Genomic DNA, 14,936 nt, shown 5'->3' with positions numbered 1-14,936 from the left:
CCTGACCAGGGATCTAACCTGTGCCCCTGAAGGGGAAGCATGGAATCTTAAACATGGTCTACCAGGGAAATCCCTGTGCTGAAGGATTTAAATGCATAATCTAAGATTCCTGTGACAAAAGTATAAATATTCCCAATTTATCAAGCAGGAAATGAAGGCTCCTGGAAATGATGAAATTTACACAGAGGAGAATTGGCCAGACTTCCCTGATAGCTCAGTTGGTAAAGAATCCGCCTGCAATACAGGAGACCCCAGTTTGATTCCTGGGTCTGGAAGATCCCCTGGGGAAGGGATAGGTTACCCACTCCAGTATTCTTGGGCTTCCCTTGTGGCTCAGCTGGTAAAGAACCTGCCTGCAACCTGGGAGACCTGGGTTAGATCCTTGGGTTGGGAAGATCCCCTGGAGAAGGGAAAGGCTACTCACTCCAGTATTCTGGCCTGGCGAATTCCATGGACTGTATAATCCATGGGGTCACCAAGAGTCAGACACGACTGAGCACAGCACACACACAAGGGAGGACACGCTTTACCATGACTGACCAGTTCAGTCGCTCAGTCGTGTCTGACTCTTTGCACCCCATGGACTGCAGCACGCCAGCCTTCCCTGTCCATCACCAACTCCTGGAGCTTACTCAAACCCACGTCCATTTAGCCGGTGATGCCATCCAACCGTCTCATTCTCTGTCCTGCCTTCTCTTCCTGCCTTCAATCTTTCCTAGCAACAGGGTCTTTTCAAATAAGTCAGTTCTTTGCATCAGATGGCCAAAGTATTGGAGTTTCAGCTTCAGCATCAGTCCTTCCGATGAATATTCAGGACTGATTTCCTTTAGGATTGACTTATTGGATCTCCTTGCAGTCCAAGGGACTCTCAAGAGTCTTCTCCAATATCACAGTTCAAAAGCATCAGTTCTTTGGCACTCAGCTTTCTGTATAGTCCAACTCTCACATCCATACATGACTACTGGAAAAACCATAGCTTTGACTAGATGGACCTTTGTTGGCAAAGTAATGTCTCTGCTTTTTAATATGCTGTCTAGGTTGGTCATAGCTTTTCTTCCAAGGAGCAAGCGTTTTTTAATTTCATGGCTGCAGTCACCATCTGCAGTGATTTTGGAGCCCAGAAAAATAAAGTCAGCTACGGTTTCCACTGTTTCCCCATCTATTTGGCATGAAGTGATGGGACCAGATGCCATGATCTTACTTTTCTGAATGTTGAGCTTTAAGCCAACTTTTTCACTCTCCTCTTTCACTTTCATCAAGAGGCTCTTTAGTTCTTCTTCACTTTCTGCCATAAGGGTAGTGTCATCTGCATATCTGAGGTTATTGATATTTCTCCTGGAAATCTTGATTCCAGCTTGTGCTTCATCCAGCCCAGCATTTCGCATGATGAATTCTGTACAGAAGTTAAATAAGCAGGGTGACAATATACAGCCTTGATGTATTCCTTTCCTGATTTGGAACCAGCCTGTTGTTCCATGTCCAGTTATAACTGTTGCTTCTTGACCTGCATACAGATTTCTCAGGAGGCAGGTCAGGTGGTCTGGTATTCCCATCTCTTGAAGAATTTTCCACAGTTTGTTGTGATCCACACAGTCAAAGGCTTTGGCGTAGTCAATAAAGCAGAAGTAGATGTTTTCCTGGAACTCTCTTGCTTTTTTGATGATCCAACAATCATCCACAATGATCATCCACAATGATCCATGGTGATCCATGATCCATTGTGGGTCGGCGTTTGGGGCACCGAGTGCAGCAGTACATGCACGGGGCCTTTTGAAGGAGGTTGCCATTACCTTCATTACCTCCACCATAGTTTGGCCTCAGTTCAAACAACAGGGAGGGAACATAGCCCCGCTCATCGGAACAAGACCCAGTTTTCCCCTCAGTCAATCTCTCCCATCAGGAAGCTTCCATAAGCCTCTTATCCTTCTCCATCAGAGGGCAGATAGAATGAAAACCACAGTCACAGAAAACTAATCAAACTCATCACATGGACCACAGCCTTGTCTAACTTAATGAAACTATGAGCCATGCTGTGTGGGACCACCCAAGACGGATGGGTCATGGTGGAGAGTTCTGACAAAACGTGGTCCCCTGGAGAAGGGAATGGAAATCACTTCAGTATTCTTGCCTGGAGAATCCCATGAACAGTATGAAAAGGCAAAAAGTTAGGACACTGAAAGATGAACTCCCCAGGTTGGTAGGTGCCCAATATGCTACTGGAGAACAGTGGAGAAATAACTCCAGAAAGAATGAAGGGATGGAGCCAAAGCAAAACAACACCCAGTTGTGGATGTGATTGGTGATGGAAGTAAAGTCTGATGCTGTAAAGAGCAATAGGAACCTGGAATGTTAGGTCTGTGAATCAAAGCAAATTGGAAGTGGTCAAACAAGAGATGGCAAGAGTAAACGTCGACATTTTAGGAATCAGTGAACTAAATGGACTGCAATGGGTGAATTTAACTCAGATGACCATTATATCTACTACTGTGGGCAAGTATCCCTTAGAAGAAATGGAGTAGCCCTCATAGTCAACAAAAGAGCCTGAAATGCAGTATTTGGATACAATCTCAAAATGACAGAATGATCTCTGTTCGTTTCCAAGGCAAACCATTCAATATCACAGTAATCCAAGTATATGCCCCCAACCAGTAATGCTGAAGAAGTTGAAGCTGAATGGTTCTATGAAGACCCACAAGACCTTCTAGAACTAACACTCCAAAAAGATGTCCTTTTCATTTAAGGGGCTGGAATGCAAAAGTAGGAAGTCAAGAGATACCTGGAGTAACAGGCAAATTTGGCCCTGGAGTACAGAATGAAGCAGGGCAAAGCTAACAGAATTTTGCAGAAAAGAACACCCTGGTCATAGCAAACACCCTCTTCCAACAACGTAAGAGAAGACTCTACACATAGACATCACCAGATGGTTATTACCATGACTGAAAAACAGCTGCAATCAATCAAAATAATGTAGAAACACTCTCTACAGAAAATGGTCACCTAAGAAGAAGTTGATGACTAGGGCAGAGAGAATAAAGAAAGGGCTTTTTTTTTTTTCCCCTTGTAGGTTAGGTATTAAGAAATGTACGTATTTATACTTATCTGGAGGAGGGAGAGTCCTTGTAACAATAATAACTACTGTTCGAGTGTGCACCAGCCAGGCGCTCAGCTAAGTGCTTTCCATGCGAGTTTTCATACTATTATTCTGATTGTATAGCTGAGGAACAAAGGCGCCAAAGAGGTAGATAACTTTTTTAAGGCCCCCTGAAGTAGTAAGTGGCTGATCTGAATTGAACCTGGCAATGTGATACTGGAGAAGCCAGCTGGTGAAGGGCTGACCCCAGACCAGGCAGAGGAGGCTGTAGGAGGAGCACCAGTTTGGAGAGGTGGGTGTCTTCAATCCTTGCCTGGGGAGATGAAAGGGGCCAGCCTCCCCTCCCAGGATAAGCAGGAAGGCCTCAGCCCAGAACACATGTACAAATCTGAATTCTAGAGAAAATTCCTGCCCAGAGCAAATGGATCGTGGCCTCGTTGTCCCTTTGTATTATCCACACTGCTTCTCTCTTGCATTGCGACAAATAATCAGAGTTTTTCTGTAAGCTGACAGAGTCCGTGCACTAAAGCTAGTTAAATACATTTTTTTCCTGCACATTTTCTACATGTTCCTCCCTCAGCCCAGGATTCCTTTTTCCACAGCTTCTCTGCGAAGTGAGAAATTCAACTCACCCTTTAAGACCTGGATGAAATTTTACTTCCTCAAGGCATCTTTGACCTTCTTCTTAGGCTCTGCAGCAATAAAAATCACTTGCTCCACTCTGAGTGCTCCCATTACATGGATGGTGTGACTATCTATACCATTTACGACCATCTTACACAAGTTCATTGCTTTCTACTTTACGAAGTTTTTTCAAGCATTTTCTTTAACCCATCACAACAAGGCAGAAGTTCACATTCCTTTTCCAACTTCTGGGGGAAGACATCCTCCAGAGCTCAGGCTCCTGTGTTATCTGCAACCCACCCTGGGGGATGGGCAGCACTCCCAACAGACATTGTTTCTGCAGCAAAATGTAGGAATACACACACGAAGTGGATTGAATAGTGGCTCCATCAAAACTTCACTTTAGATCAGCTTTTGCCTCCAAAAGAGTTATGAAAAAAAAAAACAAAACTGTTGATTTTCAGAACTTTCTGAATTTTGGAGTGCAGATATGAATTTGGATTCGAATCCAAGTCTTTTAGACTCAGTTGAGGGTTCTTTTCACTTATCACTGAGTTTTACAGTCAGAATATATGTTGTCTCCTTATTCGACTGTAAGCTTATGGGGGGCATGAGCTTAACTAAAAGTTAAGACTTTTAGTCTTAACTCAGTGTTTAGCAGTGTCTGGGACCAAAGCAGTGCTTGAGAATGCTTCTTAAAGAAATAATCTTATTTTCCTCTTAAGTGAGAAAATGTATTGTAAAGCTAACAGACATTTAGGGAATCATGGGCAGAGCTCACAGCACAGGGACTTGGCTATTAAGGCAGTATTTACTCTTTTTAGTCCTGGGCTGTTTAGGAAAATACTGGTGTAGGATGGGTACAAATAAAAATGGATATTATCCTTAAGGGAGTTCAATCTAAGCAAAAACCCACGCCTCTTTTCCTCAAGGGAAAGTGCAGATCAAATCTGTACTAAGACTGTGATTCTTAAAAATATAGATGACCATAGATAAGAATATAAGTAGATCTCATAAAGAAGGCTGACCACTGAAGAATTGATGCCTTTGAACTGTGGTGCTGGAGAAGACTTCTGAGAGTCCCTTGGACAGCAAGGAGATCAAACCAGTCAATCCTAAAGAAAATCAATCCTGAATATTCATTAAAGGACTGATGCTGAAGCTCCAAAACTTGGGTGAAAAGCTGACTCACTGGAAAAGACCTGGATGCTGGGAAAGTTTGGGGGCAGGAAGAGAAGGGGGCAGCAGAGGACGAGACGATCAGATGGCATCACTGACCCGATGGACATGAGTCTGAACAAACTCCGGGAAATAGCGAAGGACAGGGAAGCCTGGTGTGCTACAGTCCACGGGGTCACAAAGAATCAGACACGACTTAGTGACTGAACAACAACAACAAGATCTCAGTTCCTAGATGAAGGGTAGAACATGGATATGGAGTTACAGAGGCAGTTCTGGGTGTGAACCCTACCTTGGTTACTGACTGGCTAGCTGAACCTCACAGTACTCATCTGTGGAATGGGAGCACACTAGAAGTCAGCTCACAGATTAGATGAGGTACAGACATAAAGCACTTGCTAGAGTCTCTGATACACAGCAGAGGCCAGATAAATGGCAGCTGTTGCCAGTTGTGGGAACATCCAAGGAAATCTTTGAAACAGCTGGCTATCTCCCTCTGGAAAAATAGTCACCGAATCACTCAAAGGAGGAAGGCAACTTTTTGGAAAATCTGAGTAAATTTAATTCAACAAATATTTATTGATGCTCCTACTAAGTGTCAGGTACTGTGCCAAGGGCTTTAAAGATGAAAAAAAAAAAAAAGTATCTCCTGCCCAGGAGCTTGATGGCGTGGGGACTCAACGTTTGAAAACACTGGGACTGGGACTGGCTGGAGGGAGAGCAAAGGGTTAGCAAAGGGACTTTGGAAGCTGTGACACCTTAGCTGGAACTTAAAGGATAAACAAAAGTTTATGGGGCGGACCGAAAGAAGTATTCCTGCCAGTAGGAATGGCAAAGAGTCTAACCTGACTATGGGCCGGGCCCAGATGCAGTCTGGATTGGAGCTGTGGGAATGGAGAGAATTTGATAACCTGGAATCCCTTTAATAAGAAGTGGCATTGATGTCACTGGGTGACTGATTCCATGGAGGAGTGGCTGAGGATCTTTCATGGCTCCCAGACTTCTGGTTTGGGCAACCGGATGTTGAGATAGGAGGAAGGAAAGAGTGGCGTGGAGCTGGGAGGAAGGTGTTAACATCTGCAGCCTGAAGCAGGTGGCCAGAAGTGTGTTGTGGAGGAGAGGGTACTCTGTGCTGGATGCCTGGGGCTGGGAGTCAGCTGTGTGTATGTGGAATCTAGGGTAGTAGGTAAACTTATGCTGGGTGATCTAGCTGGACAGTTAAACTATAATGTTAACAGCTTCTTGAGCTCCAGATACTGTGCTTATTAGCTTTATATACAAGACAATATTTAGTCCTCAAAATATCTGGACAGCGTTATCACCCCAATTTTCAGATGGGAACTGCAAGTCAGAAAGTTAGGTAACTTGCCCAAGGTTTAACAGTAAGTAGCAAGACTTGATCTTAAGCTTGACCCCAAAGCTCAGACTGTCCAACGCTAAGCCGGTACTCCCTACACTGTGGGTGTGGAATCTTTGTCCTGGGAGATACTATGAGGTGTTCCTTGAGGCACAATACTTTTGGGCAACACTAAACTCCCTTTATAAGATTCAGACTGCACATTAGAGTCAAGAAGGCTCTGGAAAGTCCTCCTGGGAAGAAACCCACGTGGCTTTGTGTCCTCCTGTGTTCCAGGGTTAGCTTGGCCGGGAACTCGACCCTCACAGCACACAGGGGAACCATCTGCCCCCAAATGGGAGTTTAAAAAGCGCTGCAACCCACTCCCAGTTCTCTCCTTTGTCTTGTGGGAGCCTAGCTGCGCGGCGGGAGGGGCGGGGCGAGGGGCAGGAGGTGGAAAGTTGAAGCTGCAAACACAGGTGGCTGAGGGCGGGACGGGCCTGCCACAGGCTGCCCACCCGGGGGGCAGGCGGGGGTTGGGGGAGAGCTGTGTTGGTCCAGCTGCCGCGCACCGGGGAGACCAGCCCCAGCCTGCTCCACGGAATGCCATCAATGCCAGACACTGCTGTTCCTGCAGACAGTTCTAACTGCGTCGTCAAGGACACCGCTCTGCAGAGACAGGAAGGAAAACTGGGCTGGGTCTGAATTCCAGGAGTTGAACCTTGAGTGTAATGATAGCAATTTCTTCCTTGTTTTTCATCTTTCAACTCACCAAAGGAGCGGGTGGTTGTGTGATGGAGTGCAAGCGAGGCACCCAAACACAGTCTGGCTGGATCTCAAGTCACTTTCCCAAGACTGTTCAGTACCTTGCCCCGCGAGCGTGATGGCGCCACGCAACTCGGAGGGCTGCCTCTGCCTTCACTCGACAGATCCCAGACGGGATAAGGTCACAATGGCTCCTTTGAGGCCAAGGCTGTACACCTGTGATGCCATATGAACTACAAGGGAGACAAAAGCAGGCAGAAGAAAGAGCCTTTTGAGAGGCGGGGAAAAGAGGCCAGTACTCTGGGGACTGGCTCGGTTATACTGGCTGTGTTGGATGGGCACCAGCCAGCTCTGCTAAGATATCTTTCCTGCCTTCTGCATTTAATTAGCAACCATTTGTCCTTATCCTGAATCTTCCACTCCATCACCTCAAAGTGCTTTGCAGGAAGACCTATCCTGGGTCAGGGAGGCTTTCTCCTCTGCTCGTCACAGAGAGCCAAGAACGTGCGCTCCATCACAGGGTGCTGGCTGAAGGTGACGGATGTCTTCTGTGGCTCTCCCGGGTCTGTCTCCAATCCCCAGAGTCACACACATGCCGCCTTCTGTGATTTAGTAAAGTGCTAGGCGTGCTGGGTACGCTGTTATGGGATTTGATTTTACCATTAATAAGCAGGGCACAGTTGGGCCACCGTGGAGTAATGAAGTTCTCCAGCTTGCCCCCCAGCAGGAGATGCCAGTGGCTGCAGCTGGTGGGGTTCGGATGGAGTCCTGGGCTCTCAGGGAAGGCGCCTTTCAGGGGGCAAAGCTCACCATGTTCCATGGTGTGCAGGCACTCCCGCCTGCCCCCCTGTGCCTCTTCTAGTGTCCCCACCTCAGAGTCCTCTGGCCCTCCCACCGTTCAGGGCTTTTCTTCTGAAGCACAACCACTTTGAATGGAAGGGAATCAGAGACTGAGGGGCAGCTTCTGGAAGTTTCTACTCAGGACTGGCAAAGATCTCTCTCTCTATCCTCTCAAACTCCTTCTTTCCCTCCACTAAGGTTACCAGAAAGCTTGCGGGCCTCCAATATTCTACAGCTGCTAACATCAGGGAATCTGCTTGAAGGAAGCTGCAGAGTCTGCTGCTTAGTTTGCTGAGGGCTAATATCAGTCACCTCAGATACGTAGATGACATCAACCCTTACAGCAGAAAGTGAAGAGGAACTAAAGAGCCTCTTGATGAAGGTGAAAGAGGAGAGTCAAAAAGCTGGCTTAAAGATCAACATTCCAAAAACTAAGATCACGGCATCCAGTCCCATCACTTCCTGGCAAACAGATGGGGAAACAGTGAGAGACTTTATTTTCTTGGGCTCCAAGACTACTGTGGACAATGACTGCAGCCATGAAATTAAAAGATGCTTGCTCCTTGGAAGAAAAGCTATCACCAAGCTAGACAGTGTATTAAAAAGCAGAGACATTACCGACAAAGGTCCATCTAGTCAAAGCTATGGTTTTTTCAGTAGTCATGTATGGATGTGAGAGCTGGACCATAAAGAAGGCTGAGTGCCAAAGAATTAATGCTTTCAAACTGTGGTGCTGGAAAAGATTCTTGAGAGTCCCTAGGACAGCAAGGAGATCAAACCAGTCAATCCTAAAGGAAATCAATCCTGAATATTCATTGGAAGGACTGATGCTGAAGCTGAAGCTCCAATACTTTGGCCACCTGATGCGAAAAGCTGACTCACTGGAAAAGACCCTCATGTTGGGAAAGATTGAAGGCAGGAGGAGAGGGGGCAATAGAGGATGAGGTGGTTGGATGGCATCGCCGACTCAATGGACATGAGTTTGAGCAAGCTCCAGGAGATGGTGAAGGACAGGGAAGCCTGGCGTGCTGCAGTCCATGGGGTTGCAAAGAGTCGGACATGACTGAGTGACTGAAGAACAACAATTCTCTGTGTTGCCTCAGAGAGGAAAATGGGGCCACAGCCTGCAGCCAGCCGCTTTTGTCTCTTTGCTGGGTATGATGACAACACAGCCCCTGCCTGGTGGGCTGCTGACTTTGATGGCAAAGGGGCCCCTTGGTGAAATCTTGTGCCCAGGACCCCTTACTTCAAGCCACATCCTTGCTCCTGGGACGGGTGCCGGAGCAAATCCTGGTGAGCAGGGTGTCTGCTTCAGCTTCCCAGACTCGTCAGAACTGGACAATTGTTGAATCAGAGGACTCAAGCCTCATAATCATTTCCATGGATACAGGAATACATTGAGAAGGATGCTGAGGCCTTGTGTTGTCTTGGCAGAAAAAAGTGTTGTTTGGGGAGAATGAGGCAAAAAGGAGTGTAGGTTTGAGGTACATAGAAAAGGGAGCTATGAAGCTTTGTCACTGGCTTTGTCACAGAAGACAAGGGTAGGGGGGATGCCCCCCCTCATGCCTATTTTTTTTTTTTTTTTTTGGTCACATGGCACAGCATGTGGGATCTTAGATCCCTGACCAGGAATCAAATCCACACCCCCTGCAGTAGAAGTTCAGTCTTAACCACTGGACCGCCAGGGAAGTCCCAGGACTGCCCATGTTTACTACAGCTGACCTTGGTCGATCCCTTTCTTTATCAAAAATAACTGGAAAAAAAAAAGGAATAGCACAGGGAAAGATATTCAATACCCTGTGATAAACCACAATGGAAAAGAATACAAAAAAAGATATATATATATAAAAACGGAATTACTTTGCTGTACACCAGAAACTAACATAACATTTTAAATCAACTATACTTCAATTAAGGAAACCAACCCAACCCCGCCCCCCGCCCCCCACCCCAAGACAAAAGCAAAACAAGAACATCAAAACTGAAAAGAAGGGAGACTGGCGTGACATCCTCCCTCTACCAGTGAGTGGCAGGGTTGGGACCAGTGCTCTCGCGAGTGGTCCTGGTCGACACCCCATGAGCCACAGATTAGCCTCCTGTTATCCCTGCTCTTGCTTCTCTAAAATGAAGACCCTTCCCACCATTCAGGCTGGGAGAGGCCTGGACCACACAGGGGCTGCTAGGATAGGCCAGACAAGAAGAACTCGGCACGCCCCGGCCGCGTCTAGGGGCAGTTCCTTGGAGGTGTGCCACCACCCTTGACTCTCAGAGGCAAGAGTGAGGAGACAGGGGTGGAAGGACTGGGCCCTAAAGCTGGCTGTGCAGTGTCAAGTCCAGAGGGAAGGTAATGTAAAGTGCGTCACAGGATACGAAATCCAGCTGGGGTCTGAAGCCTGTGACCAAGGGTCGTCCCTTCTGAGCCTCTTTCTGCAGATCCCTCCCTCAAGGACCACATACTGAGCGCACTCAAGGCGTGTCATCAGTCAGACACCCCACATTTTCTCTTTCCTCTGGGCTTCTGCCCATGCAGGCGCTTCTATTTTCACTCCTTGTATAGGGCCCCAGATTTTCTGGGGGCTCAGCTGAGACCTTGTGTCTCCAGAGACAGCACTCTGACAGGGGTGGGTGCTCTCTTCTGTGCGTCCAGCGATTCTATCACAGCACTTACCCCGGACCATCTCCTGGACTAGAGTGTGAGCTCCTGGAGGGCAAAGTCTACGGATTAGTCACCTCAGTACCCAGCACTTAGTAGGCCCTCAAAGAACAAATGCTGGCTCACATCGTAGGCGCACAGTGAGTTCTGTCCCCTCCTTCTTCACTCATGACCACACTGAAGAGCTCCAGGAGACCAACAAACAAGCAAACAAATCCAAGTTCTTTCAACAGGGTGCCAAATGAGAATGCTAAATTTTTTCTCAAACTACTGTAATTCTGGTTTAAAAACCAAGTCACTTGCATAGAGCTTCAGTTTTAAACACTACATCAACTGTTAAAAAGAAGAAATCCCCTGAGAGTAAACTGGCCTAGAGTGAGAACTCACTACCTACACAGCCTGGGTCCCCACCACCTGCTCCCCCTAATTCCATCTGGCTAAGACAGAATGGGTATTTGTCCAAAGGCTTCACAGCTTTATTTCATTCTGTGCTAGCAGCAGGCAGGTGAGAAAGCCATGATGACGACGATGCTGTTTTATGAAAGCTTCAGGATCCTGAAAAGGGGATGAGCCAGAGAATAGCATTCCTACCGTCTTCCCAGGGGATGGGGTGGGGGTGGGGGGCTGCCCTTCCAATGAAGAGCAGAGTCTTGGGGTCACCTGAATGACCAATAATTTCACCTTCTCTTCTGAACTTATTTCTAACTTTATACTCCATCTCATGCTCAAAAAACATTTGAGATGACGGTCATTGTTTCTTCAGGTCTATGTCTATATCATGGGCTGTTGGTAAAGTGACATCCTAGTTGTGTGATCGTGGGCAAGTGACCTTCAAGTGTCTTGAGCCTCAGCTCTCTTACCTGTAAAATGGTGATAGCAATGACCAAAACTGGGTTACTGTGATTTTAAAAATCCATAACATATGTGGGGAACCTTAGCCCAGTTCCTGCCACTTAGTAGGTACACAGTAAATGAGAGCTGTCATTACCACAAGATCCAGAGAATGGCGAGTTCTAAAAGGGGACTTGCAGGAACAAAAGGAAAGTGGACACTGGAGCTTCTGGGAATTATCTGATAGAGAATCCAGAACTCTGCACAAGGGGTGGTGGTCATGGGGACCTCGGAAATTTCTGGAATGTTTGTAATTCTCCCGTGTTTGTAATTTTCTCCCACAGTCTTATTCCATTTAGATCAGCAGTTTAATTCTTTACATGAAAAAGACCCAAGTGCTTATTTAGGGGATTCATTTGGGGGTAAAAGAAAGACACTTTCTAAGAGACTAAAGGAAAAGGTCTTGGCAGAGAACAGCTGGAATGTTTGGGGGCAAGAGGAATAAACAGAGGGACATTCAGAATGTTGACAGGAGAACAGGAGGTCCCTGGAGGCCTCATTCTGAGGAGTTCTGCCCGTGACTCAGACCTGAGCAAACTCTTCCTCCCTGCTGTGCCCAGAACTCGGCCCACAGTGTAAGCATTACAAGTCACATCAGGTTGGGGAACACTCTGCTGGGACTCTGCTCAGACAACGTGACCCCACTCAGTGTAACCTGACACATCCAGTCACCGGGATGTTTAAAGGACACCTGATTCTGTGACAATGTGGTTACCCTACACCACCTGACATGACAGCAGAGAGGAGAATCCCAGTCTCTGGCCTCGGTCCATGCTTAGGTCGCCTGAATCTGGGTCAGAAGGGAAGGCTGTCCTTTAGGGGCAGAGAGAATTCCTGCCTGCCTCAGTCTGTACCCACAGGGCAATGGTTTTCAACCCTGGCTGGGGCATCAGAGTCGCTTGGAGAGGTTTAAAAACTCAGATGATGGAGACATCCCTGGTGGTCCAGTGGCTGGAAGTCCGCCTGGCAATAAGGGGATGTGGGTTTGATCCCTGGTTGGAGAACTAAGATCCTACATGCCACAGAGCAACTAAGAACACGCACTGCCAGCTACTGAACCCGCCCGCTCCAGAGCCCACGTGGCACAACTAGAGATCTCACATGACACAGTGAAGACGCCACGTGCCACAACTAAGACCGAACACAGCCAGGTCATAATACAATGCTTCGTGGAAAGACAGTGCTTTGAACTTCTGGGAAATGACCAGGGTTCCACACAAGGAGATAAGAGAAGCTCTTTTTCCTAAGTGGTATCTGCAACCAGATCAGTCTGTTCTATAATAGCTTCCCTGGCTCCCCTAGGGCTGGGAATCTACCAGGAGGCAGCTGAGCTTGGCTGCCTAACCTTCCCATGCCTTTCTCAGGGTCCCTGAACATCGGAGACACTTGCCTCATCACCACAGAACTCACTAAAAGGTACACTTATTACAGAAGCTAGATTCAGATTCAACTAACATTTTTGGAGCTCCTTGTCTGTGGCGGGCCCTGAAGCAGACACATAAAAACTGCAAGCCTGTGAGAGGCACTACCTCGTTCTCACTAGGGGTGTGTTCCTGGAAAAAGAGTGTTCATCAGAGTTTTACCAACTCATTACAGCAGTCCTCAGTAGATGTCTTCCCAACATGGTGATTTATCACCTATGATCAACATGCAAACTGGGTTTTACTGACTGATGTATATTCTCAAAATTTCAATTGCTCTAATCGAGTGCATGACCATGCACTGATATCTGAGGCTTATCCTCTTCAGCTGTCAAGACATCTAGCTTGTATTTTTTAAGTAAAAATATGGAACACTTCACAAATTTGCGTGTCACCCTTGTGCAGGGACCATGCTAATCTCTATATCATTTCAATTTTAATATCTGAGCTGCTGAAGCCAGCACTCTAGCCTGAATTTGAATCATGAAAATAATTCCTTGTTTGTCTGTCATTTGGAAAGCAATCAAACCATTTGCTGGGAATCAAAGAGTTTTAAACAAGAGAGTATGCAGATACTTTTTGGTGAAGAGTATTCCTTTTATTGAAGCTGATTAGCACTATGAGCTATAACTACATTGTCTCCATTTTTAGAAGTGGTGAAACTGAAGCTCAGAGAATCTCAGTAACTTGTTAAACACACACAGCTAGGACAGGAAGGGCAAGGACTTGACCCCAGGTCTTCTCATTTCCAGATCCGTGCCTTTTCCCTCGTACCGCTAGCGGACCTCACTAGGTCTCCTGCATGGCTATAAGCACTTATGTGCAGATGTATAATTGTTGAAAATTCACATACTGTTTTTTTCAGCCACATGCAAAAATCATGGATTAAGATCCAACAGAATTTTAGGATATAATCACAAAAGTAACAAGGGCTCAGAGGGGCTGAGTGATTTGTCCAAGATCAAACAGCTACTAAGAGGCCGAGCCTGTATTTGACCTTAGGTCTGTATGGCTCCAAAACAACAGCTCTTTTCAACTAGCTAAAGGCACACACACAGTGTACTGGAGAGGAAATCACATGAGACAGGACTCAGGAGCCAAGAATTCCTGTCTCTGTTCCAATCTTTATTAGCTAAATCACTTTGGACAAGTCCCTTGCCTTCTGCAAACTGGAAGCAATGATCTCTGATCTACTTCACTATGAGAAGTGAAGATCCAAATGGATAAAAAAGTATTCTGAAAATTCCTTCCATAAAACAACAGAGCATAGGAATTCACGTAGGCCAGTCAGACAGCTGTGGGTTCAAAAATTCTGACTCTGCCACTTACTGGCTTGTGTGATCTTGGACAAGTGATTTTACTTCTCATGTCTCCATTTTCTCATCTGCAAAATGGGGCTAAATCAAGTACCTACACCAAAGGGCTGTTGTGACGATTAAATGAGAGCATCCATTTATATACAGATTGGCCCACATAGAGTACAGGATCAGCGAACGTCAGCCACTGTCACCATAGCCGTGCCTGCCAGGTTTTCAACTTCCTCAAGCACGGACTTCCTGAGCTACCACACCTGGGCAACAGTTTCCTATTATTCTCTGCGTTCCTCCTCTGGCCTTGACCCTCCTTCCCTTTCCAGTCTCCCTTCCCCACAGCCCATCTTAATACCCCCCTGCCAACCCCAGTCCCCTTCCCCCATTTCGGCGCCGTGTCTTACTCGACGACCTTGGCTGGGTCCCCGTGGTGCTCATAGACCAGCGCCCGGACCCGGGAAGGCTCAGCAGAGGCAGAGAAGGAGGCGGAGGCAGGCCGCCGCCGGCGGGACTCTGGGAGCAGCCTCTGCCCTAGCTGGGCCGGGGCTCGAGTCCTGCAGAGCGCCCCGCAAACCCACATGTTCCCTCCAGTCAACTCAGAGACAGACGCTGCGAGATACGTCATCTTCCAGCGACCGCTCGCCTGCGCCCGGCCCCGCCCCCCAGGTGACCACGCCCCTCGCTCCTTTTAAAGGGCTGTCGCGGTCCTCCGCAGCTGGCGCTGGCGCTAGGTGAAACTCCGTGGGAAACCAGGAATAATCGGCGGAGATAGTTAGGGGAGTCTCGGGGACTCTGAGCCTCCCAGGCTTGAACTCCTAACGTTAGA

At 47.2% G+C, this 14,936-nt stretch overlaps 1 protein-coding gene and 1 non-coding gene across 10 annotated transcripts in view; both read right to left on the bottom strand.

Moving 5' to 3' along the window:
* Positions 1-14,727, bottom strand: part of MECR (mitochondrial trans-2-enoyl-CoA reductase) — a 41,720-nt gene extending 26,993 nt beyond the window's left edge. For 5 of the 9 annotated variants that reach the window (XR_011562483.1, XM_019979739.2, XM_019979749.2 and 2 more), the window contains exon 1: positions 14,515-14,727. Coding sequence is in view for 6 of the 9 variants with exons in the window: in XM_019979739.2 (XP_019835298.2) it covers positions 14,515-14,690 (176 nt within the window). In the remaining 3 variants the exon portion in view is untranslated. Of the gene's footprint in view, positions 1-5,308; positions 5,414-7,002; positions 7,825-9,081; positions 9,517-14,514 lie in introns of those variants that run through there. The other 4 variants (XM_070774961.1, XM_070774954.1, XM_070774957.1 and 1 more) reach the window with 4 other exon arrangements.
* LOC139179016 (U6 spliceosomal RNA) lies at positions 13,161-13,264 on the bottom strand. Its single transcript, XR_011563453.1, has one exon. It is a non-coding gene; the product is annotated as a U6 spliceosomal RNA (small nuclear RNA).
* Positions 14,728-14,936: the final 209 nt, after the last annotated feature.

Source organism: Bos indicus, chromosome 2, assembly GCF_029378745.1.
Source record: "Bos indicus isolate NIAB-ARS_2022 breed Sahiwal x Tharparkar chromosome 2, NIAB-ARS_B.indTharparkar_mat_pri_1.0, whole genome shotgun sequence".
Classification (NCBI taxonomy): domain Eukaryota; kingdom Metazoa; phylum Chordata; class Mammalia; order Artiodactyla; family Bovidae; genus Bos; species Bos indicus.
This window is presented reverse-complemented; position numbering and strand designations above follow the sequence as displayed.